The sequence below is a fragment of the Squalius cephalus genome (genome assembly GCF_949319135.1).
Source record: "Squalius cephalus genome assembly, chromosome: 9".
Lineage (NCBI taxonomy): Eukaryota > Metazoa > Chordata > Actinopteri > Cypriniformes > Leuciscidae > Squalius > Squalius cephalus.
Window position 1 is genome coordinate 24,700,568 of NC_137130.1, and position 27,925 is coordinate 24,728,492.

Consider the following 27,925-nt stretch of genomic DNA (forward strand, 5'->3'; position numbering starts at 1 on the left):
CTTTAATCAGACCCACGTACACGCTGAAAAAAAATCATTAGAATACATAATGATGTTTGGGTTTTTTTTACGACAACCTCTGTAATCCCTTTTTTTTTCTTTTTTAAGTGAAGTATTAGCGATAAAATGTGAACATATCTTGAGCTTGTGTTAACCATAGACCTTATTTTAGTCATTTAACCAAAAACCCCTTCAAAAAACACATTGACTTTGGGACAATGAAAGCGGATGTGCAAAATTGCTAATTTATTTTAGAGTTTTAAGACTCATTCCTGCAGCAAATAACTGCCCTGAGGCACTAACAAGATGGCCGCCAAGCGAACTAACTTTGGCTGCTTCCGAAAGCTTTATATATTTTAGTCCATCTGTCATTGAATCGAAAGCACAGGATTATGGGATGGTACAGTTACGGTTGCATTTTCCAGTCAGGGGCTAATAACGCCCGCTCTTTGGAATGTAATACAAAAGCATCAGTCGTTGCCTTGGTAACGCAAGAGTTTACAGATTAAATGAGATGTATAGCGACCACGTTATGGAGGATGATCAGATATTTATTTTCATTATATTATTATTTGGGGTTTACGTCACTTAAACAGAGCGATTAGCAAGCTACAGAGTCTGGTAGCCAGGCAACAGACAAGTGACTAATTGCGACGTCACTTCACAGTTTCTACCAGAACATGTTTAGAGCGGTTAGACAACAGTGCAGAGAATTCTGGGCCGAGAACGTTTTGTAACCGTGCCGTACCAGGCTCAAGTGGAAACACAACTGGAACCGCCCCTTGACATCCTAAGAACTGTTCGGCCCGACGGTGGAAAAGCGGCTAAAAGCTGCTAATCAAAAAAACGATCCGATGAGGGTATGCCAGTAGACAGGATGTGACACAATCATTGGATTAGGACGTGCCTTGTCGCCTTCCTACCACCGTATGCAGCATTTTTCCAGCTTTCTGATACAGCCTATGTTTCAAAACACATTTAACAGACACTATAAAGAGAGATATGTGGGGCGAATCATTTGATAGGTCAGTCGTCTTAGTGTCATGCGTGTTCTCCTGTCACACTCAGAAACACTTACTCTCGGTTCGTAAGTGCAGTGTTCAGGAAGCAGCTTTTTGTGCGTTATACTCCTACATACCTCATGTACCGAGTCTGTCAATCAAACTCAATGGTGTATTCAAGCAGGAAGAGAGGATAGAGACACATATGCCAGTTACAGTTCAGACACACTCGGACATCCTACACAGACTGTAAACCCCGTTCTCCTCCCCACCGGATGGCATTAATCACTTCAGCGCAGGTATTAAAAACCTGTAATCCTGGGCTGTTATGATATTTTCGCAGCGAGAGATGTATGGCTTTGATAATTGCCTACGGCAGACCTTTAAAGGCATCTCATAATTACGGATCACCTTTATTGGGTTAGCGTGTGTAAGGGGGTGTAGCAGGGGTCGCTGGCTCTCGGAGACTGATGGTTGTGGGCGGAGGGGTCTGTCACTTTTTGAGTGCAGGGTGATGGATGGTCACTTGCACTGGTAACCAGCACACACCATTAAACCTCGCCCTCATACCAGCACGAGACAGAGAAACCCTCCCAGCCAGAGCTTTCATCTTATTTTGATGTAATAAAGATTGTATCGATCAATCAGAAACTCATTATGAGCTCGATCACTGTAGGCAGGGCTGGTTTTGAATGTGTGAGTGTGAATGTCGGGCCCCACAGATCTGAGAGCGTGAGCTGAGCAGACAATGTTTCACGAACAGGACTCAACCAGGGAGCGGGACCCAATAGGGGGCCTAAAAATAAAAAAATAAAAAACTTAAAAGGGGGCCTCAAGATGACTTAAATTCATCATTAAATGATTTAAAGTCCTCCTGTAGTCAATAATTGTATCCCTTCAAACTCATCTTTGATCACCAAAATGACATTTAAATATTTGTTTTCCTGTGAAAATTTTTTCTTCATGCCTTAAAATAGCTTGAATGTAACTCTACACCCTGCTTCATTTAGTATATGCAGATCCATGAATATGCTATTTAGTATACGCGGACCATGAATATGTTACTTAGCCCCGCCTCCACTCACTCACACCAGCTCAGAGATCCACTCGGCCAACTTAACTGAGGTAAACGCTGCACAATGGTATCGCTCTTTACAACGTCGGACACTTAAGGGTAATAAATGTGATTAGCCTTGACTATGTTATCAAACAGCTAACAATGTGTTGCTAATGTTACACAAACCATGTTCCCGTTCGCCATCTAAGAGTCAGACAGCTGCCTTCTAACAATCAGCATCCTTAGAAACTCTTTGAACAACTCAGAACGTCAATGGAGAAAGGCATATAGTTCATCATAACAACAAAAATATACCGGGATATCCTGGCTTCTCTTGAGACTCCCTTGCTTCATTGGTTTCCCGAAAGCCCGCCCGCAAGTTAACGTGATTGGTTACAAGGTAGTTTGTGAAGTAAGAAACACCAGCGATTTTTAAACCGCCATTTTGAGACTGCATTTTGTTTTTGAAAGAAATTATTTTACTCAGCAAGGACACATTGATTAAAAGTGATAGTAAAGACATTTATAATGTTACAAAATTCTAAATAAATTGTTCTTTTGAATTTTCTTTATAACATAGAATCCTAGAAAGAAAAAAAAAAAGATGTACCACAGTTGCCACAAAAATATTAAACAGCACAACTGTTATCAACATTGATGTTTCAAATCTTTCTTGAACTTGCTGCTATTAGAAAAAGCTGCTATTTATTCGCATATTAGAATTATTTCTGAAGGATCATGTGACACTGAAGACTGGAGTAATGATGCTGAAAGTTCAGCTTAGCCATCACAGGAAAAAACTACATTTTAAAATGTATTAAAATAGAAAACTGTCATTTTAAATTGCGATAAAATTTCACAATATTACTGTTTTTCTACATTATTTTGGATACAATAAATGCAGACTTGGTGAACCTAAAAAACTTCTTTCAAAAACATTAAAAAACTTTTGAAAGGTGGTATATACTAGTTCTAGTCTGCCAAGCTCTAAAATACTTTATCAGGTAGAAATTGTGAGTAACACATATTTTCATAAATCCTCATCCCTAATCCTTATTTAGCAAATCACAAACAACTGGAGTAGCAATGGGGCCTTTGAATATTGTTGTGGACAATAGGGGGCCTTTTAAATTTTTAATGTAAAATATTAATTAAAACGAGATACACATTTCAGTCTACTACAGTAAATACAAATTCGTAGCTTGAAACTCTAAATATGTCATTAATCAATGATTCACCAGCAGACACATCCACATTCAAAATGAAGTTTAAGTGTCTGACTCTTATAGTGACTAACAAATTGTTGCTGGTCTATTTGCGATCTTTTCAGTCAAAGTCTAGATCAACAATCACATGTACACACAACACTGCAGCACCTTTACAATCAACTGTGACTAACAGAGACGAATGAATAAAAGTTACACACCAGAAGAGGTGACTTCATCGTTTATCTGGATGCGTCTAAATTCATCCAAGTACACCTGGGAAAATACACTAACACACACAGAGAAACAAACAGATGGCTTTCTACAGCGTAAATTAATCTATCAATTCCAATCAGTGAAATATGGCAGCTTTCAACTTGAATCAACAACAAACTCCCTCTCAATCGTGTACAGAGATTAGCGTGCGGGCACACTCAAATGAGACAGAGAGAGAGAACAGTGTGGCATCAGGGCTCTCAACAGGCCAGCGCTTGGCAGTCACTTGTATGTTTTCAAAGTCAAAATTACACAAGAGACAATGAGCAGCACAGTCTGCACTCACCACAGCCAAACTTCAGAGGATTTATGCACAAACAGGGTGCAACGCTCACATTTAGCCACATTTTCTCAAGGCTTCCTGCAAACATTTTTGGAATATTTTTGTGAAAATGTACGTCTGTCCTTTTTATTGCTTATTTTTGCCAGTGTAGGTCAATATGTCCCTCGCATCATCATACACAACCGTTTAAAAGTTTGGTGACTAAGATGTATTTATTTATATATATATATATATATATATATTTTTTTTTTATATGTGTATATATATATATATATATATATATATATATATATATACACACACATATTTATATATATACACACACATATTTATATATATTTATATATATATATATATATATATATATATATATATATATATATGATACAAAAGATTTCCATTTCAAATAAATTATGTTCTTTTGAAATTTCGATTAATCAAGGAATCCTGAAAAAGTATCATGGTTTTCACAAAACTATTAAGCAGAAAATCAGCATATTAGAATGATTTCTGAAGCATCATGTGACACTGAAGACTGAAAATTCAGCTTTGCCATTACAGGAATAAATGACATTTTAAAATATTTTTGAATAGAAAATTTCAGAATATATCTATTTTCACTGTGTTTTTACTGTATTTTTGATCAAATGCGAGCATAAAGACTTGGTGAGCATAAGGGACTTCTTGCAAAAATATTAAAACATGCGTATCAACCCTAAACTCTTGAACGATAGTGTATACGAGATGAGACCGTATCTCTCTTTCTCTCGAAAACATGGAGATTTGTCAGGTTTTGTATTTATTCGATCGAGCAAAGGGCTGTTAGAAGATAGACAAGTGTTTCACAGTTTGTAATGCTTTGACTTGAATTGCTTACATTGGGTTCTGAAACACACTAAAATGCATCACTCCAGTTGAAACACACACACGCACACACAAAGACAGAGAAGATCTGCTCTGGAAGAATATACCTGCTGGAAAGAAACAGAGAGATGTAAAAGCCTGATGTTTGTTAAAGAGGGGGTTCTGGAACCATCCCAGCTCCTGACTGAGTGATATATGGAGAGAGGGAAACCACGAGAGAGAGAGAGAGAGAGAGAGAGAGAGAGAGAGAGAGAGAGAGAGAGAGAGAGAGAGAGAGAGAGAGAGAGAGAGAGAGAGAGAGAGAGAGAGAGAGAGAGAGAGAGAGAGAGACTTGACAAAAACCTTTAATTACCGTTTAAAAATAGAATTTCATAATTCCACAATTATACACTCACACACAATAATAATAAAAAAAAAAAAAAAAAAAAAAAAAAAAATTTTAAAAAATAAAAAATAAAAAATTATAACATCTTTTCTAAACAACCATCACTTATCTTGCATAAGATTCCATTTAAACACCAAAATTCCTCAAACATTACCAATTTTCCAACAAGTTCATAGTAGGCAAATTCAACCGTTAAACGAGCAGACAACAAACCTTTGTATGTTAAAACAATATTGGTGGAACCTTTCCCCACAATCTTAGCTTTTCTTGTCAACCATATGCTTAATTTAGCTTGTCCATACAAATAATTCAAAAAGACATCAACATTCCTTGTTTTATATCGATACTTTGGACCATAAATAAAACTTTCTTGACTAAAAACATGACCCAACATATCACACCACTCTTTTAACATCTGAAAAAGTGGCTCCAATCTATTACACTCTGAAAACAAATGAAAAATAGATTCAATTTCTGGACAAAAAGGGCAAATATCAGTAGAACTGGAATCTAAGTGAGCTTTGTGTTTATTGGTTGTTACTATTCCATGTATGATCCTCCACTGTAAATCGCCAGTTCTTTTATCAGTAGGAGTCTTATATAAAGTTCTCCAGCTACGTTTGGGTGAGAGATCTGTGCCAAATATCTCTTGCCATTTTGACTCACGTACTTGTTTCAATTCTTGAAACCGCATTACTTTTACGCAGACATAATACATGGATTTCTTGCCCACCTCATGAAAGGATTTTAGTTCTGGAGTACTGAAAGTAAGCAGTTTTCCCTCCTCCTCCTGCCATGACACTACACCAACTTTTACTTCCAGTTCTGGAAAATCTTTTACATTGTCATCATCTTTTTGTTCTGATACTTCTTTATCCAAAGCACATTTAAAATCAGAGGGTACAGCAGTTACAATTTCAGTTAAAAGTCTTTCAGAAAAACGCAAGGATTTCACATCAATCTTTATCGCAATGTTTTCCGGGGCCAACCACCCGTCTTTATCCAGGAAGCATGACACCTTAGTGAGACCTGCTCTTACAAGTGCATTTCTCACTGAAACAGAATTTAAACTTTTTACAGACAGCACAGGGTTATGAATTATGGGTTCTTCTTTTCCCCAAAAACCGTTGACAGGTCCTTGTTTTCGAGAGTTTGAAAAAACTTTCCAAACTCTAAGCATTGTCTTATAAAACGGCGTTAGACCAGTTAAGTCCACTCCACCAAGGTCCATTAAAAAAAGATGTCGATCAAGGCCCATCTGTCCTCCTTTTCTCAACAGTCCACAGGCTACATCTGTCCAGCTGATGTGCCTTTTATACAAAAGTCTTTGAGCAGCCTGTAATCTAAAGGCAGCAACTCTGCATTCAATATCAATAAGTCCTTGTCCTCCTTCGCAAATTGGTAGATACAGGACAGCCGCTCTCAGCCAGTGCTGCCCAGACCAATAAAAATTAACCAATTGTCTCTGAATATCTTTAATGAGGTTTAAAGGAGGGTCCACAATGGCCATTTTATGCCACAATGAAGATGCAATTAAGTTATTTACTATCAAGACTCTTCCTCTATATGATAATCGAGGAAGTAGCCATTTCCAATTTGACAAACGTACACACATCTTCTCTATTATTCCATCCCAGTTTTTCGTTTTATACAAATCTGAACCTAAAAAAACCCCTAAAAACTTAAAACCATCTCTACTCCATTCAACATTTCCAGGCAGTACTGGTATAGAACTTGTGGTTCCGCACCATAGAGCTTCGCTTTTCCCCCAATTTATTTTAGATGAAGAAGCCTTTTCATAGCACTGAATACAACTTAATATACTTTGTATATCTTCTTTATCCTTAATTATCACAGTGAGGTCATCAGCATATGCAGAAAGTTTCATGGGTTTATTAAATGATCCTTCAATGTGCAAACCTTTCAATGACATTCTTATTTTACACAATAATGGTTCAATGACTAAACTGTAGAGCTGACCAGATAATGGGCACCCCTGCCTTATTCCCCTTCGGACTTTAATAGGCATGCTTAACCCTCCAGGGACTTTTACCATACATTCTGCTTTTTCATAAAGTAATCTAATCCATGAAATAAAAACATTCCCAAAGCCATATTCTCTCAAAACATCGAACAGATAAGAGTGATCCACTCTGTCGAATGCCTTTTCTTGATCTAAGGATAGTATTCCTAAATCAATTTTGTTTAACATTGAGTAGTCAATGACATCTCTTATAAGAAATAAATTATCTCTAATGCACCGGCTTTTTATACAATATGACTGGTCCGGATGAATTAATACGCCCATATATTCATTCAATCTATTAGAAATACTCTTCGAAAAGATCTTATAGTCTGTTGTCAATAAGGCTACAGGCCTCCAATTTTTAAGCAAAGTAAGATCACCTTTTTTTGGCAGCAGAGAAAGAATTGCTCTTCTGCAACTAGTAGGTAAAAGTCCAGTTTTCATTGAACATAAAATCACTTCATAGTAATCTTCCCCAATAATTTCCCAAAACTGTTTGAAAAATTCAGAGGGGAGACCATCTAATCCAGGGGATTTTCCAATTGATAATTCTTGCACAGCTTTAGTTACTTCTTGAAAGCTTAAAATACAATCTAAATCTTCTTCATGCTCTGGCATAAGTTTTGGAATTGACTCAAAAAGTTCAGTTTTACTGTCCAAATCTGTCAATTCTTTATCATACAGTTTAGAATAAAAATCAACAACAAAATTACTCATTTCAGATGGGTCATAAAATAAATCACCACTATCATTTCTTAAACACAACATTTGTTTCTCTTGACACACTTTTCGTTCTAAATTAAAAAAAAAAGATGTTGGTCCATCAATATCTCTAATATGAGAAAAACGGGCTCTAATAAGAGCTCCTTTTACTTTTCCATGTAATATGTTTTCTAACTGTAGTTTTTTTTCATATATAACATTTTGTAATTGATTTTCATGTCTTTCCAACATTTTCTTTTCAATTTCAAAAATCTCATTTTCAAGTTCTTTAATCGTATTTTCCATTCTTTTTGAGGAATAACAAGTATATTGTTGGCAGAAAACTTTAATTTGGGTTTTTCCGACTTCCCACCACTGTATAATATCTCTAAAATCATTTTTATGCATCTGCCACGTCTGCCAAAATAACTTAAAATTTGCACAAAAAACAACATCTTGTAACAACTTCTTGTTGAAATGCCAGTATGAACCCACTTTATGTTGTTTTGACAATACACAATCTATTGTAATCATTTTATGATCTGAAATAATATTAGGAATAATATTAGCATTACAGACTCTATTCCTTGAGTTATTTGAAATGTAAAACCTATCTAATCTTGCAGCATGAATCATTCCTTCTGCAACCTTTACCCAAGTATACTGCTTTAAAGAAGGATTTTCAGTTCTCCATATATCATTTAACTCAAACTTCTTAATAATATTTGCCAAAACAGATGAAGACTGATGATGTGTTTCTTCATTATTTCTATCCATATTAAAATCTAAAGTACAATTAAAATCACCTCCCAAAATCACAATATCATTTGATTTTAATGTATTTAAAAAAACTTCTATTTTCTTAAAAAGAACACTTCTCTCAGGTCCTTTATTATTTGCATAAATATTCACAAAAATTACATTTTGAGTATTTACTTTAGCTTTTACAGCTAATAAACGACCTGGCTCTATCTCGTGTTTAGATAAAATGATAACCTTACAGCTTGGACTAAAACATATAGCTACACCCGAACTAACATTAGAGCCATGACTAAGAATATATTTTCCTTCCCACCATAGACCCCATTCTACTTCATTGTTTTTATCACTATGGGTCTCTTGAAGGAAAGTCACTCCAATATTTTTAAGTTTTAAACATTCTGAAAGCACAGCTTGTTTTCTTCTATCTCTAAGGCCATTTACATTTAAAGATGCTACTCGCAAAGGCTCCATGAGACAGAAAAGAAGAAAAAAACAAGAAAGAAAAGAGAACAAAGGAGACAGAGACACAGCCATTACATTTATTTAAAACTTCCCCCTATCTCCTTTCCTACTCTTTTCCTTTGCCTTACCGCAGCTATATGTTTTTTCAACCGAAAACGTTTCTGTTGTGATAACACAGAAAAATTATACGTTTTCCGCGCCAACACCACTGAAGCAACGAACTTATCAGCATCCGGGAAATAATCAGCAACATTTACCTTTTTTCCTTTTGTTTCATCCAGAAACTCATTAATCTGTTCGACTGTATACAACTCATCTCCTACTTTCGGACAATCAGATATATCAGAGCAACTATCGTCAAAAATTAATCCATCATCCTCCTGACTCATTGATAACTCTCCAGAAACCACCTCCTCAACAGTCACCACCTTTAAAGCTATTTCACTACTACAACAAGGCTGCTCTTCTTGCAAAACACCAGCAAATTTACTAGAATTTGCACTCACCTCATTTTCTTCACCTGTATCCACACCTTGGCCCTCTGAAACTTTCTCTGGTTCCCGATTTTGGTCAACCTGACTCTCCATTGTAGCCTGAATCGGATCAAACTGACTCTCCATTGTAGTTCGATTCGGATCAAACTGACTCTCCATTGTAGCCTGATTCGGATCAACCTGACTCTCCGTTATAGCTTCATTTTCCACATCTTTTTCTTCTCTTACCCGAGTCTCATCTGGTCTCTTTTTATGCGGACACACGAATCTTTTGTGACCGATATCGCCACACTCAAAGCATCGTAAGCTTTCAGTGCTTGCATATAACACATAGGAACTATCTCCATCATTTGCTCTAAACGACACATCTAGAGTTTTATCCTGAGAATTTAAAAGCATGTGAACTTGTCGTCTGAATGACAATACGTGCTTTAAAGCTGGATTTTTACATCCTAAAGGTACCATCTTAACTGGACTGACTAATTTCCCAAAACGAGACAATTCTTTGACGATCGCTTCATTTTTAATAAACGGAGGTACGTTTGAAATTATAACTTTTGTAGCCGGTGCATACAAAGGAGTTGCCGGCACAAACATCCCCTTCACCCAAAGCCCATTTTCAATTATTTGATTAACAAGTGGTTCAGTCTTCAAAAAAACGACGACAGCTTTATTCATGCGCGAGGCTGAATTAATATTTTCATGACCAACCTGATCACCGACTACAATCAACACGTCCTCTATCGAAGCGGTCGGCTCCGGTACACACCTAAACCCATTCCGGAGGGAAACCGAGCTCGTTCCCCCCGCCATGCGGACGCCGAAAAGGCCACACGGGGAAACAAAAAAAAAAAAAGAAAGAAAAAACCCTAAACTATCTTAACCTTACCAAACAAAAATAAAGGAAAAAAGAAAAAATAGGAAAAAAGAAAAACCACTCCCAATATTTAAAGATAAAGAAAGAGTTGAAAAACAATAATATAACACAATTAGAAACGCTCTCACACACATCCACTCACGCAAACCCACTCCTCCATGAGAGAGAGAGAGAGAGAGAGAGAGAGAGAGATTTGTTTGTCAGTAAGCATTTATCTGTCTCTCAAACAACACATGCTTTTCTATGTGTGTGTGTGTGTGTGTGTGTGTGTGTGTGCGCGCGCGCGTGTGTGTGTGTGTGTGCGCATATGCGTGTGTGTCTGTGAGTGAGTGAAAGAAAGAAAACTCCTGACTCAGTCTTTAAGCATTTGGAGGTGAGAAGACACAAACACACACAGTTTGAAAACGCTTTTTCAGCACACATGCCTTAAATCCATTCACAATACTGTGTAATTGTATTCAGTGGTTCTCAACCGGATTTTCTGACATTATTGGACATTTAGCGGCAAGAAAAACTAAAAACAAAACAACCACTGAAACTTTTTCACTGAAACAGATCTTCTGACTGACACTTATATTTTTAGGATCTATGTGTGCTGAAAAATGTAGATAATTCCTAAGAATGCCGGACAAATCATCTTTTCCCTGGTATAAATGTTATACATATAAATAATTGCATTATATTATGCATATTCAGCATTCTTTAAATCTCCCTGCTGTCCACAGACCTTCCTGACAAATTATTTTGGGTCATGGCCAACTTGAGAACCACTGCTCTCAAAAATCAAAACAAACCAAAACCAAAATATGAAAAATGAATGCAATCTTCCACACGTAGATACATCAGCAGAGACAACATCTGAAACTATCTCCTCCATCTGCGATACAAATGATGACACACTTGTGCACACAGCCTGCGTCAAGCTTTCATTTTTGCCAATTTAATTCCAGTAAATTTCCTGGTCTGTTTCTGCTTATGTTCTTGGCATAACGGTTAAAACCTCAGACAGATATCCAGTGTTTTTCCAGTGGATCTGCAAAGAAAAACAAAAGCAAGGAAACGCATCTGCGAGCTCCACGCTCGGGTCTTGTCAGCGATTTTCAGTTTGCTGTGAGATGAATGACTGCATAAAACAAGCTGTTTACTGCTAAATGATTTACGACAAACCTCTCAAACACACTTAGTGCTACAGGTTCAAAGACGCTGATAGCTGCATAAATATTGACAAACTGACCAATCACGGTTTAGAAAAACGATTTGTCCAATCATATCGCTCTTCTCAATGTTGGGTTTTCCCAAAACTACACACAAACTCATCAAATTGCAACCAATATTTACTTTGTTTGATGTTGGATGCCTAGAATTCATCAAATTAGAATCAACATTTACTCCTGAATGCAGGAGGTTTGGCACAACAGCCTGTGTTATTTGAGCATGACAGCACTTTCTGCGTACAGTATGTAAATCATTAGCAGAAAGAGAAAGCAGATTCAGTAAGCGAGAACACAGGACGTCTGGTTTTAATTTCTATTGTCTGTCTGACAGCCTCATTTGGGCCTTACTGCACACTATTGCTTGACACCAGTTGCATTTTACACATCTGAAGATGATCAGAAGACAAGGGCAACTGTTCGTTAAGACTCCATCTACAATGCAGGGACACAAAACACTGGAGTTCAAAAATATATAAGATAACTCCATACCATTTGTTTACAGAGAGTGGAATCATATTTTCACTGGTTTCTGACTGGTGCGGTGTGTGACCTTCCATGTCTCAGCGAGGGTCTGGATGAGTGGGGAGTTTTGAGTGGTTTAGCCCTAAGCTCTTCAGACAGAGATGGATGAGGAGTCAAATTCACAGGCACAAATATTCTGTTTAGTGTTGCCTTGAGCAGGTGCTGGATATTACTTTGATACACACCGCTGTGCAATAAAAACTCCTGGTCTCAGGCCTGGTCCTGAACATTTACACTTTCTTTTTATTTCTCAGAGAGAGAGATTGAATTATATTTTAATTTTTAATGAGCCACATATCTTCTTTAAAGGAGTAGTTTATCCAAAAAAGAAAACTCCTCATTTACTGTATCTATCCGCCATGCGAGGTTTGAGGTTTGACGCCAAACGGCATTGGCTCGTGTTTCGTAAACGAACGCAAGTTTGAACGCGCAATGCAAATGACATCTGATTGCTAAGACGTTGAAGACTATCAATAAATAAAAACTAAATGAGAATATTTTGTGCTTGTCCTTTAGTCAGGATTTTTTTCCCCTACATACGAATGGTCAATTTTAGACTTGCATACATATTTTTTTTTTCTTTATATTTATTTTTTCTTCAAATATTTATGAAAAATTGCAACAAGTTGGAAATTATACAGTTATAGTGTCATTCCATAAATTTAGAAACACACTTAGTAGTTTCAAGACATTCTTACTGATTCTTTCAAGATTCATTTCATGCTGAATAACAACAATTTCTTGGTTTGCAGAAGTATAAACTTGTCTTTCATCACAACTGCTTCAGATGGCATACATTTTGCAAACTCTGCGTGAGACACATCATGCCTTGGCTTCATTTCTCCAGCATATTAAAAATCATAAGAAAGTGAACAGTATCTGACATTCAAATTTTCTAAACAAAGTGTTCCCTGGTTTTGGCAAAGGAGTTTTCCATGACTGGAAAGGAAAGTTGGAGTGTTTGTTCTGGGCCAAAGGCTGCTGTGGTATTGGGGTGTGGAGGGACCTGTGGTTTCTGTATTCAGGCCAAAGTAGAAGGAGAATAGGTTTCCCAGGGTGCTTTGCTCTTACATTATGTTCTCCCTGTACTTCTGGAAAAAGACTTCATCATCACACACACACACACACACACACACACACACACATGCATAGTCTGCTAATAGAAAGCAAGACTCTGCTACGGCGCTCAAGAGCTGAGGCTTTAAAGAGAAAGAAATCTCATGCTCCTTCTCCTCACTCTTTCATCTGCACTTCAGTGCAATTAAGGAGGAAGGAGAAGGAGGAATGAAGAGGCTACTCAAAGGAAGTGGATTCAACTACCCTCATACACTCAGACACAGACAGAGAGAGATGGGGAGAGAAACTGTGTTTGAGGGAGAAAAGGAGAGCTGGTGTCCAGGGAAATATACAAAAACCTGCCAGTCTTGTATATATGGACTTATCTCTGATGATATGGACTTTAAAATATGTGAAAATTTACCTCAAAAGTGACTGATTCGGGACTCTCTTCATAGGCACAAACTCTACATAACATACAAAAATTGCACAACAGACTCAACTCAGAATTTGCTATGCTAATAGTCAGATTCGGTAATAAACATCAAAACAGACACAGCAACAAAATGCATTTATCAGTAAACAAATGGCGAAATTTTGCAGGCAAAAAGGTCCGTTGTAAATTATGCAACGATGTTTGAGGCACTGATTGACCCAATTTCGAATTTGAACTTGAACTCAATGCGAAATCTGTGTGGGGAAATCTTTCGCTCTTACAAGATATTCCCGATTGCGTGGATTGCTATTGAAACAACTAGATTTCGCCCGCAAAAAATACAAAAGGTTGAAAAATGGTAAATATGACTGCACCTTTAGAATTTGGGCAAAATTACATTCTGTAGCAGTACGCTCTTGATTCACTGGAACGTAACCAGTTCAAGTTTGGTTATTGCTGGACCACCGTAATGGATACGGGATCATATTGGCTACCATCCTATATGTTATTATAGAATTTTGGCACTAAATAAGCACAGGGAATCAAAACTTGTGAAGAGAAAACGTTCTCCTTATTGTGTTGGACTGTGTCCCGCATCTGGTGGCTGGATGCAGATTATTGCCTTGAGCTGCTTGGCCAGAGAGAATTATGGGAGCTCTCGGAGCAGGAGGTGTAACACAATTTTGATGGGAATTGGATTCTGAGGCTAGGAATCACGTGTGGGTGGGACCACGGCTGCCAAGAGAGGCTGGGGCACAAAAAGAGGGAGGGAATATGAGGAGTGATGGGGAGAGAGCACAACGTGAGAGAAAGCAGGAAGGAGAATGGGAACCCAGTGCCGAGAAGGTTTTAGGGAGATTAAAAGCCCAGAGCAAGGGGCTCTTAAGACCATCCTGCTAATTAAATATGTCAAAGCTCATAAAGACGCATTGGGGCCTTTTCCCAGAGCCAAGCTTTACCAAACCCACCTAGTCAGCAAAGCCTTCACATCTTGTCAATAAACATTAGTCTGGGCATCAGTAAAACATCCACAAAATGGATTGGTTTATTAAACGTATTACCAATCCCTTTTTTACTACAGTCTCTCTACAGAAAAATTGCACATGCCAAAAGAGTCAATACTCAAAACTACAGGGGAAACTCACACCGCAAGACAACAGCACATACACACATCGATAGGGCAAGGAACCCAGAGAAATCCGCAAAACAAGAGGCCACTGTAGACTGTGGTGACATATTCAACTGGCAGGCATGTAAGCTGTATTGAATTCAACTCGGAAAGTCTGAACACTACTTGGAAAGTAATAGAACATCACTTGATGTCCCAATTCCAACTTGGAAGCTCAAGCCGAAATCTGACTTGATAAAAAAATACTGATTTAAAGGGTGTGTTCACATTCCTTGTTCGGTTCGCTTGGTTTCTTTGGTCTGAACCAAAAAACAAAAAAAACATTTAGTCCTGGTCCGCTTAGCGTTCAGATTGGCATTTTTAACACCGAATCTAAAGATACAAAACCTAAAGGCATAGGGACACATTCACAACCTGACTTGTCGGCTTTTAAAATAAATGCGTTCGTTGGATGTGAGTAGCCTGCATATGATTGTATTTTGATCAGCTGATAACTAGTGAAGTGCTTATAAAATGTGGGAAGGACTCAAAACAGCAGCAGGAATCCCTCCGTCACACACACATGAAGATCTGCTGCGAGGAGAAGCGGTTCTGATGCCTGTACCGAACTGTGATGGGCAATATTGTGAATATGACGATAAAAAACAGGTATGCATGAGCATTCTGTCTTTTTTTAGGGTCTCATCTTCCCGTTTTTGGTTCGTTTACCTTTCTTTGGTCCGAGTTGCATTCATACATCATTCGAACCACACCAGAGTTCGTTAGAAAGCGGACCGAGACCCATTTTTTTTGCGGTCTCGGTCAGCTTGTTTGGTGCGCACCAGGGTTCAGATGGCAGTGTTCACACTTATTCAAATGAACCGCACTAACATAGCAATCGCACCAGGGTTTGTTTTAATCGAACCAAACATGCCAAGTGTGAACACACCCAAAAAGAGCATGTGCTGTATCGTACATGCACTCTATTTAATACTATTTAAAACTTTTCCCATAATCTACTGCTAACGTAATTTAAACCGCCAATTATTTTTTTTTTTTTCATGTTTTACTCTACAATATAAAATACATCAGTAATACCCCACTCTTGATTTTCTTTTAAGTTTGTAAGTCTTAAAAAAGTTGGTTGCTAACAAGTGGTTAAATGAGACTACATGGGTTGTCTGGGACATTAAACATCATCACAGCAAACAGGTTAACTCATCTACTCACTAGTCCGCTTTTATAGGCAGTGACCATTTTACATAACGGACCGTTTGTAACCCCTGGTTGCATTTATACTCGCAATCTTGCAAATTACTCTAACTCAAACTTTCCAACTTTCAAATTTTAAATAAAGACAGAAAGTTTAGTGGTAGTGATGTTGAAGTTCTGCGATCGTTGTGTAGTTTTTTTAAAAAATTATTATTTACTTCAGACGGTGGGACATTTTACAGTCGGAAGCTGAAGATATCAAGTAGGAATGTCCCACATCCGACTTTGAATGAAACAGCTTATAGGCTCTTAAAGGTCCCGTATTATGCCCCTTTTCACAAGATGTAAAATAAGTCTCTGATGTCCCCAGAGTGTGTATGTGAAGTTTCAGCTCAAAATACCCAACAGATCATTTTTTACAGCATGTTTAAATTGTCATTTTTTGGGGCTTAGAAAAATGCTCTGTTTTAGTGTGTGCCCTTTAAATGCAAATAAGCTGCTGGACGACCCAGGGGGCGGAGCTTCATGAGCTCGCGCTCAGTCTCTCAGGACAATTTCATCTCACAGAATGATGATAATATCAGAAACTCTCAGTAACGGTGTTCATTTAGAGTCGGACAATAATGCCTACAGAGTCAGAGTGCTGTATAGAGATGAAACAGGTATAGTTTAGTAGTTTAATTATGGTTATTATAACGTATTTGTCATCTGCTTGTATGCATTCATTATTTATTTATACTAGCCTACAAGTCTGCTGTCTGAATGATGATCAAACATATACTGATGAGTTTAATAAAGTTTATTGTACATCACACAAAAGATGAAGCGTCAGTTTTACTTCAGAAAATCACCGTAAGAGCTGAGTAAACACAGTAAGTTATTAGAAGTGTGCAAGTACATAAACGAATTTCGGTAGAGTGGAGGGAGCATTTCTGTGGGCGGAGGTTAGTCAAAAAACGGTTTTAATGACGTCATTAAAGAAGGAAGTAGAGGGATGTAGTCCAAACGGGCTGTTCGCTGTAGTCGACTTGTGTTAAATAAAATATCTCGCTTGGCATTGAACTTTGAGCTTTATCATTTTACAGATATTATGTATACTCTAACAACAACATTACACACTAACTAAAGTTTGAAACATGGGATCACGAAGAACGGGACCTTTAACAGGTTAGAGGTCACATGTGTCCTCTGTGGGAGACTTATATGAGAATGATGCTCTCCCAAAATACAGTCTGAATGAGGATAGATTGAGAAAGAAAGATGAGAGCGGAAAGTCCCCAGGCTCAATATCATCTCACTCATTTCACTGTAACAGTGCTCAGCCCAGAGGTGAAGGTCACACAATGGAGGAAGAGTGGGAGGGTGTGGAAAAGAGCAGTGAGGGATGAAGGGAGTAGACATCAGGAGGTAGTGAGCATCTGGTGGAAACATGTTCCATCGTCTCATGGGCCACACACACACACACACACACACACACACGTATGGTCCACTTACTGGATTGTCTCCATCTAGTGAGCTGCCAACCTAGAAAGCATGTTGGGCATACCACTCACTCCTAAATAGCACTATGAGACCTGAAAATGCTGCCTAGAACATTTCACTTGGTTTTGAGGCCTCCGTGGTCTCATTAAAAAACACACTATAACAAACTAATGTTCACTGGTTTACAATAAGTTTCACTATGTCAGCAAGACCTCCTGGACAAAGATTGTAATGGATTTTCTTTAAAGGAGAGGCAGTGTTTGTGATGTTTTACCACCATTCAAACGGAGCTTCGGGCAGTACACATGGTGGAGTGAAAGAATCAAGATGCTATGTATGAAACCCTTCGGTCTCCCCCTATGCACATCACTCTCTCTGCTTTCCAGACCCACATGGCCTGCATGCTCTCTACAGGGGTCTACATGTGGCCCTCAGGGGCCAATCCATCAGATACAAACACAAAGGGAACAAGTCCATCAGCAGGGCACTGGAGTCAGACCGGACACAGCTGTGGGCATGAGTGTGTAAGTCCACTCTGATTCAAAGCAAGTGAGAGTGCATTCATTACCTGACTTCTGACAAAGCATACATGCTGCTTTCATCTACCATGGTGGGAGACAGATGCACTCTGGGAATAAGTGGCCTCCTCACTCAAGTTACATTTTAATCGCTACTGATAATTAGGGCTGGGAACAGATCTTATTAAGAGCAGTTCCTTTTTTTAGAACATTATTTATAACATTTAAGACAAGATGATGTTCATAAAATGTCTTTGTGATACCACTGAGCGCAAAACGATTATAAATAAAATATGCTTTACTGATATGTCTGCTTCGACTGCTACAGCTGGGGTATATCTCAGATACAAGGGTTGAATCTATGTATGTGTGTGTGGGGTTCATGCATACGTGTGCATGCGTGTGGGCAGCATATGCTCTTTCCACACACCTGGCGGGAGTGAAGATTGCTTACATCAGGAGAAAAAAAAAACACTGCACCCTCTTTATTTCCATACACTTGTAAACAAAGTAAAACCACACAACCACAGGGCATGCTATTCATTTCAAGTATTACCACAGGGCAGAGAGAGAGAGAGAGAGAGAGAGAGAGAGAGAGAGAGAGAGAGAGAGAGAGAGAGAGAGAGAGAGAGAGAGAGAGAGAGAGAGAGAGACCTGTCTGTCGGTAATAAGTTTTGCTCTCAAGTTCTAACCACAATCCCCATTTAAAGCCAAGACAGATATCGGTGCAGTCAATCTAGCATTAGCACTGTTCGCATAGCCGCTGCATGCGGCCAACTTTAGAGCTAACATAAAACTCCACACATTCAGCACTCATTCAAACTTACATTATATTGAAAATAAATCATAAATGAAACTCTAACACCCTAAAAATCCATCCAAATCACTAAAAGAGGGAGAGAAAGAGACATGATGGCTTTGGAGAGCATGTATGGTTTACATTAGCCGACTAGTTTCTGTTCCAACCCTGCTACCCCAGAAGTGACTTGTGTACGCGCCCAAATACAAATACTGGGGCAGGAAATTGGCAGAGATTTACAGTAATTATTGAGAGCTGGGCTATAGGGGTTTGGGCCCTGTGACAAATATGATATGATGTTAAATTGAGGCAAGCGATAGCGGCAGAGGCACGGGTAATCCACAGAAAAAGGATTTGAAGGGAGAGAGGCAAACGCAGACGAGCTAGCAGAGGCCTAGCACACAGTAATAGGTTTTCATTACATTGCAATCTCTTTTAAATAATCCTATTCATTTTTCATGAGGTCAATTTTTCCCAGCAGACGAGAGATAGAAGGCCAAATACGGCTCTCAGCGGGCTGTGATCCGTCATGTGATGACAGATTGCACAAGCTTAAAAAAGCTAGCTTAAAAACTGCTTGTGTAGACACACAAACAAACAGACAAACACAAACTTCACATACTAGATACGCTCAGAGATTTGGATGCATCAGGGTCTCAGTGAAAGGAAGGGATTTAGACATTTAAGAAGAACAAAAGCAAATTGTGGCAAATCAATCAGAAAAGGGGTGGAGGGATAATTATTTCTTAATTTTCTGTTTCAAATGTGTGAAAGCTTATTGACTCAGCAGCAACTATAACTTGAAGATGTTGTGTGTGTTTGCTGGCACCAGCGATTCTGGGTTTGAAACAATGTGCTATTGTGTGGAAAAATTGGCTTATCTTTTGTCCTGACTACAATGATGTGCAGGGAGCTTTAGCCAATCAGCTTACAGAAACCAATGTCACGTCCCACAAAATTTAAGTTTTCACACAAATACAATTTTTGACTGAAATGTTTCTCTCTCTCTGAGAGAGATATTGTTTGGAAAGGATATTGTTTCAGAAGCATTCAGATACATTTACAATAAATGCCTAGTGAAAAATAAAATAAAATAAAAGGACTTAACCAAGTCAAAAGATCCTGATATTCTGGTTTTATACACCATATGAGAATAGTCACAAGGGTCAAAAGGATTGGTTATACCAATATGTCATCAACCAGGTCACAATAGTAAGTCTGAACCCTTAGAAAATTAATAAGTCAAAATAAAAAATATAAATACTGTCTTCATTTACTCACCTTCATGTTGTTCCAAACCTTTATGACTGTTTCTTCTGCAGAACAAAAATAATTTGAAAAAATGTCATGAGGGTGAGTAAATGATGACATAATTTTCATTTTTGGGTGAACTATCATTCATGTCTGTAGCACAAATGGTGTGGGACGTGTCGTTAAGTGTGATTTTAGACCAATAGGATTTCAGTGGGTGGAGCTACCGAGCACAACGGCAGAAACAGAAACCTGAGCCATCAACAAAATGCAGCAAATGCCACTGATAAAGTATGAAGGTGAAAATAAAGACTGCCTGTTGTCTAGCCAAAGTGTATAAAACAAGCGAAACACCTGAATTATGATTGAGAACTGTACCGTCTGAAGTGCATTGTACAACGTCCATCCCTTAAACAATTATTTCCTGTTTTTCTGTTCGGCTCATTCCTAAAACAGAATGAGGATAATAGTGTTTTCCAGCTTTACAAATCTAATTCTGATTCCAGAGAGAGGGGTAAAACAATACAAAATAGGTCAATGAATAATGCTTCTCAGGAAAGACACTCACTGATCGAGCAAAATGTATTCCTACTCTGCTGGTGAGAACAAAAGCTCAGGAGAATAACACACTTTGGCCTTGGACCTCCACACGAAGATGAAAGGCAAGCATTTAGGACAGTTTCTGATCAAAAGAAGCCGGGAATAAAGGACTCTGAGTGGAAGTATTCATCTTGAAGTGCAATTGTACGCGAACATGGGGATGAAGCATTTTCTCTGGAGAGGCTGGCATTAGGTTTATGTGAGAAACGCAGTTATGCTAGTACCTAATTTACACAGTTCGCTCACTGCAGCGGTTATTCAGACTGAGCTATTTCTTTGTGTTTTTGTCTATTGAATGATCAAATATATAAGCATTTAGGTAATAGGGTTAGAAATAGGGTTGCAAAGGGGTGGAACATTTCCGGTAAATTTCCGGAAAGTTTCCGGTAAATTTCCATGGGAAGTTAAGCTGGGGAATTTTGGAAATATTCATTACCACGGCAACCGCTTACCTCTCTGAAAGTAACTGTACACATAAGAGACGGATAGATACATTATTTAAGGTTATTTCTATTCGTTAGAATATTGATATATGAACTTGTTGTCAAGTAAGCCCCATTGCGAGCATGTCTAAACTTTCAGTGTGCTGCACTGCTCTAGTTGACTTCTGCACCTTCCCCCCAAAAAATATCACGTTAATTTTGAAAACGTAATTCCTTTTGTGGATCCTCTTGGTCTTTCTTCATGTTTCTTTGACAAATATCAGTGTCTCAGTCTCACACACGCTGCACGTGAGTTAACCACGCCTACTTATTTACATGTTGCGGTATACACGGAATAAAAAAATCTGTTACGGTTGACATTTTCTTCCGCAGTAACGATATATACTGTCAAACCGCCCAGCCCTACTTATATGGTAAATAAAGTTATGCTAGCTTATTTAGCATCTGACTTATCAGCTTGCTATCTACTAGATGAATACATTTGTATGTGATATTTGCAATTTAAACATTTAATAAATATATTTCCCCATAATATCATTAAAACTTACTTCACTTTGTTTAGTCCACAGGCTCAAATGTGTGCCTTCAATAGTCTTGTGCTTTGGGCTTCTGTACATGTGATGGAGGCATGCACAGTGCCAGTAGGGGGTGTGGTCTCAATAGCCATGCAGTAAGCAGTGTACTATGTGCATGTGATTGAGGAATGGCATGGATATTCAAGTGTATTTGAATGGCATCTGTTTGTTTTAGTCAAGATTATGCTAAAATATACTTTTCTCAACTATATTTAAGTTCCCTATGAAGAGCCAACCCTCAACTTTGAAAATTCCCAGTTTATTCCCATTTATTCCCATAAATTCCCATTAATTCCCATGGAAAGTTTCCATCTTTGAAAATTCCCAGAATTTTGCAAGCCTAGTTAGGAATCAGCAGTGGGTTCCTGATTTGATTCAGACTCATACGTTCTTGATTCAATTTGTTTCGATGTAGATTTTACTGTAAGGCGGGAACTATACAAATCATTTTTAACAAAAAAGCTCAAACATCCACCAAAGCAAAGCATACATAAAAAAACAAAAATGTGATCTTGGGATCTTGGAAAGATCTTGGGATTTTAGAAATCAATATCAGAGCATGAAATAAATATCTTTACCCAGCCTTATTTAGAAATGCTCAATTTTATAAGGTGGTGGTGACAAAGTCAGCCATGACCACTGACCACCGTAATGAACACCTATACTGTAGTTCCAGATGAGGTCAGAGAGATAACAAATAGCCCTACATCCATTGTTCTTCCACAAAGTCACATAGAAACTAGCTAAAAGGGTTGTTTTGAATGAGGAAAGTCTTTTGCCGTGTGTATATTGGAGAAAAGACGAAACACACATACTTACACCATCCCGATAATGAAAGTCAATCAATTGTTGGCATAGTCGACTGCCGCCATCGAAACATTACTTTGCGAGAACCAAATATGGAAAACTAATGAAGTGTAATTGAAATTCTGCTGCATCCAGCATTTTACGAGTGTGAAATATTTCTCATTCAGTGTGTTATGGGAAAAAGTCAAGCTAATAGGGTCATCCTTAGCTAATGTGTGGAAATGTGCTGCACTGTTCAATTCTCATGGTGAGCGTTCAATTTTTAGAGCCGTCGCACCCATCACGCCAGTACAGAAAATGACTTGCAAAAGCGGCCGTCTCATTTCTGTTTTAGTGATCCTCCATTCCTCAGAGGCAGTCATCCAGTGGACCCTCTTTCCTCTCTCACAACGTCTCTCTCTCTCTTCTCATCTGCACCTCCAGCACCTCTATAATCTCCTCTCTCGCTCTCATTATTCCTTTTCTTTCCTGTCTCCATCCTGAGGGAGGAAAGGTGGGAGAAGTCTGTCATCGTTCTCCCCTGCGGCTCTTTGCAAAAAAAAAAAAAAAAAAATCCCCTTGCTAAGACACAAACCAATGGACTCCATTAAACTGCTCTGTGGAGCGCTGCAGAGCACCCTGTCTGAATATATGCTGCAGGTATGGGTGTCATAAAGCTAGTCTCTCATCTTTTTAGCCAACATTATTGTAGGCAGAATAGAGAGAAGAATAAGGGTTGGGACATGATCTGGAAATTTTACAAACTGGTGTTTGAATCAAAGTTATGGTCACCCACAAGAAGTTATGGTCACATATTGCAAAAAAAAAATGCAAGTGTGATGCACACACGTTTCTCAAAAAGCATGTCTGGGTCATAATTCTCTGAAAAAAAAAAAAAAAAAATACAAAATAAACTAAAATTTAAATAAAAGAAGTTCAATTATCAATGATGATTCTTATTACATTCACATTGCTTTAGTACACATATTTTAGTATTACAATGAAGGAAATAGAGTAATAAAATGTTTTCTTATTAAAAATGTAATTGATTATTTTCTGTATTGATCATTTTCATGGAAACATTAAAGTACACACACACACACACACACACACACACACACACACACACACACACACACACACACACACACACACACACACACACACACACACACACACACAGAGAAAGGATTAGTTTTTTTTTCTAAATTGATTTGTTCTTTGTAAGTTTCATAAGAGTCATCCAAACGCTTAGCCACTCCAAAACAGTTATTGAATCTTCAATGGACGATGTAAACCGGGACAATTTACTTTATAACCCCCATCAACACTTACAATAGAACACTGGTGTACTTTCTACACTCTTCATTAATGAAGTGACTGCCCTGCCAACCGGTCAGGAAAACAAATCGCCACTAAAGCAGTCATATCAGCGCATGCACCGTAATCAAAACAAAGCCATTACCGCAGCTGTAAACCTAAATCTAACCTACAGGTTTATATCCTCACGGCTATTCATGCTTCCGAGGGAATCCAGAGAGAAACCCGGTGGCATAATTCACTTGATTTTTTTTCCTTTTAATGTGCCTACGCTCAGGTGAATATGAGCGTACACCAAAAAATTTCAATTAAAAAAACTATTCAAACTTTCTATTATTCATGAACTAAAGGGGACTCTCTTTATTGGTTATGTATTATTAATACCCTAGCGCTCGTATCAAAGACGATCCAATTTCATATCCAGCACTTGGAACCAAATTACAGTGGGCTTTTTATTCATAGTTGAATTGGACCGCGGGTCTCGCTCAGGCTGGCCATTGTGCTGCCCACCATAGCTACAGTTGCCACGGTCACCTGAGAGCAGTCCGCCCTCATCATATTGAGCTCTTCAATACTTTCACTATTGTTTTTTTTTTTAAAAGCCATCATGTGACACAGATTTGGTCTGTAGCTGTGGCTGATGTATCAGATATAGAGCGCCGCTGATTAGATTTTCAAGGTAATGTTGGAACACGAGAGATTAATTGTGTTACAGTGAGGAGGAACATTGATTCATCTCCCAGCATGCACTTAGACCAGTCAGTCCACATTTCACATTGAAGAGATTGGTAGCACATGGATGGTTTCCCCTCACCTTAATATGATACATTTTGAATATATACTGTTTTATATATATGGAATCCACTCAACGGTACATTATGGAATTAAATTTGTGTCAAAAATATAGAATATACCATTTGAAAGTTTGGGGTCAGTAAGACCTTTTCATTTCTTTCAAAGACGTCTCTTATGCTCACCAAGGCTCCATTTATTTTTAAAAACATTCTGTAAAAAACAGTAATATTGTGAAATATTGTTACAATTTAAATTGACTGCTATCTTTTTGAATATGTTTTAAAATGTAATTTATTCAGGCTTGCAGAGAGGGAGCAGCTCCGGTCTATGAGGAACTGGAGGCCCAGAAGACGGCCCACTCAGAGGTATGATAACTGTAATGATAACAATAAATATATAGTTCTAAACATATTTATAAATATAAAAGAATAGCAGAGTCCACACCACAACTTTAATGATGATGGCACAGTGAAACGATATTTTTGGAAACACTTTCAGAACAATGAACCATTAAAACACTGACAGCCAATCAGAATCCATCCTGCTTTAAGAGCTCAAGCATTAAAAATGGCTGACGACAAAACTGCAGTGCGCGCTTAGAATCAGGCTTGCCAGGTTTGCATGACAAAACCAGTCCCATCACGGCCAAAACTATCCCAATCGCTCCAACCCGTGGACTAAAGAAACAACCCACGGCAACAGTGTAAAAGTAGCACAATTCCGCGAAAAAACGGAGGACTTGGCAACACTGCATAGAATAAACAGAACTGTATTGTCTGCTGGTGTGGATGCTAATAACGTTATTGTTATAGTTATCTGTATAGTTCTCGTTCTTGGTGTGAATGGACCGTAAGACATCAAACACACACACCATCGATTAAACACACTCATTATCACACGGGGTCCAAAATTTGCACTCACCAAGCGTCAATGGAAGTTGAGATTAGGTTTAGAGTAAATTAAATTCGGCAGAGGGTTTAAGTTGAACAAATAATTATCAGCAAAAACAGGAAAGCTAAAAGATCTCTTTGACAAAACAGTTCAAAAGTTTGGGGTCACTACATTTATTTAATAATAAAAAATAAAAAATAAAAAAGTAAAAATAGTACTAGTAGAAATATCACAATAACTATTTTGTAATTGAATGCATTTTAAAATTTATTTTAAAATGTGTTTATTTTATTCCTGTGATGACAAAGCTGGATAAAAGTTTTAATTTCTTTCAAAAATACATTACTGACCTCAACATTTTTAATGGTAGTGTAACACTGATATACTATATAAACGTGTTAAATTATTTGTTAACATATTGATTACCTTAAGTTTTTTGGTGAGTGTATTTAGAGTTTTTCAAAAATGTTATACTTTTTGTCATTTATATTGACAGGGCAATATAGAAATGTCAGGAAATGATGGAGAGAACGCAGACAGAAAAAAATATATATATCTGGAGAAATTGCATAATAACTTGAATGTCTTACCCTGATCCATGCTCTTAGAAGACTTCACATGATTCTGCTGAACTCCGTCAGTCAAAGAAGTGTCAGCTGAATGAAGACCTGAACTCAGACTAGAACACACACACACACACACACACACACACACACACAGGACATATACACATTTCTTCAGTATCTTTGTTCAACAGTATCGAGTCACTGCTTATAACACTTGATTAGTTTCAGGATGGTTTGAAAGAATTATGGATTGTGAACATTAAAAATTAACTCAGACCATCTCACGCCACAAACAGTATTTTGGCGTATAATTCAAAACTAATTTACATAGCTATACTGGGATACAGCTTGTTGACAGAGGAAGTATCCTCCTGCTTTTGCCATGTATTGACCAAAACTCAAGCCACGTGACCAAGTGGTGTCAAAATGAATCGACTAATCGACAATCCCTACAAGGAAAAAGAGACGTTTTTGTCAAATTTGGTCCAAGGCAAATCCATGTTACCTCTGCTGGAGCTTCAGGCTGTCCTGTCTATGAGGATTAGCGGCGAAGCCTTCATCATCCCCCTCTTCCATGTGACCATATCCCCCATTTGAAACTGTGAGAGAATGAGCAAACCACAGAGAGAGAAAAGCAATCATTAGAGCTCTGTGGAAATATTATGCAGGCTCATTTAAGAGGGGTCTGCTGGGGTCAGGCCAGCGGTAGAGAGAGGTGACAGTCTGGTTCCAGCGCTGACACAGACAGACAGAGATGGAGACCATTATCAGCTCCAACACACTACAATCTCTACTCACCTTTAATGATCTTACACTCCTATGATAATGGGACTGGGGCTTCGGATTGACTTGATTTTTCTCTAAGCTTGGTTAAACTTGTAAGAATGTGTGTGTGTGCCTGACAGACAGAGACTGTGGCTCTATAACTAAACATATGTATATAATTACTATTACTGCCACATTTATTCCTATTTTTCATCTTTATCCTTCTTAATTAGTCTTGTCTAATGTTACTATTACTGTTATGTATTAGTTTATCTATTTGAATAATACATTTCTTTTGTGATTTATTCTACATTGATCCATTTTACAGTATATACAGTCCAACCGGAAAGTATTCACAGTGCTTCACTTTTCCAGGTGAGCCCAGGACTCTTCCTAGAGCTGGCCGCCCGGCCAAACTGAGCGATTGGGGGAGAAGGGCCTTAGTCAGGGAGGTGAACAAGAACCTGAAGGTCACTCTAGCCGCGTTTCCATTACCCTTCAAATTGCGCAAACTAAAATTGCGAATTGAAAATACGCCCAATGGAAACACGTCAATTTCTCAAAAACTCGCACTTATCGCAAAAAAGTTTTTACGCTCACATGAGGTGGTTTTTCAGGCAATTCGAAAAAGAAATATTTCGCAAACCTGCAATGGAAACAGTTTTTGCGCATTTACAGGTCACCTGACATAGATGACGCGGTATGTTTGGACAGAATACGAGACAGAGTTCTTATTAAATTCATATAAGACAAAAGAATGAAAGGAATACTGGATTCTAAACCTCAAATAAATGCCACAATCAAGACCTTGAAGCAGATATGAGGGAGAAACACCCAGAAACACCTCATATGTGCCGCTCACAAGTATAATAAGGGTCGTTCCTTACCATTAATGCTTGGAAAACACACATATGTCTCCTTCAATTAATAATAATGGCTAGTGCAGTGGCTGGGATATAGTACATAAACCTACCAACATCCGTTGCCATGGTTTTTGGAATGATTTTACTTATCGCTAGAGGAAAAAATGAAGTTTTAGTCGCATAACATCGGTTAATGGAAATGCCGTCATTTCGCAATACTTTTTTGGCAGGAAATGGGAGACTACTCAGGATCGAGGGGAAGATGAATGCAGCAATGTACAGGGATATCCTTGATGAAAACCTGCTCCAGAGAGCTCTGGACCTCAGAC

The 27,925-nt window shown here is 38.1% G+C and overlaps 1 protein-coding gene across 4 annotated transcripts in view; it reads right to left on the reverse strand.

Annotated features, from left to right (window-relative positions):
• Positions 1 to 27,925, reverse strand: part of pard3bb (par-3 family cell polarity regulator beta b) — a 316,476-nt gene that overhangs the window by 124,764 nt on the left and 163,787 nt on the right. For 3 of the 4 annotated variants that reach the window (XM_079882104.1, XM_079882103.1, XM_079882106.1), the window contains 2 exons: positions 26,474 to 26,567; positions 25,993 to 26,081 (listed from right to left, as the gene is read on the reverse strand). The exons of the other annotated variant lie outside the window; for it this stretch is intronic. In XM_079882104.1, coding sequence (XP_079738230.1) covers positions 25,993 to 26,081; positions 26,474 to 26,567 — 183 coding nt within the window. The remainder of the gene's footprint in view (positions 1 to 25,992; positions 26,082 to 26,473; positions 26,568 to 27,925) is intronic. 4 annotated transcript variants of the gene reach the window in all.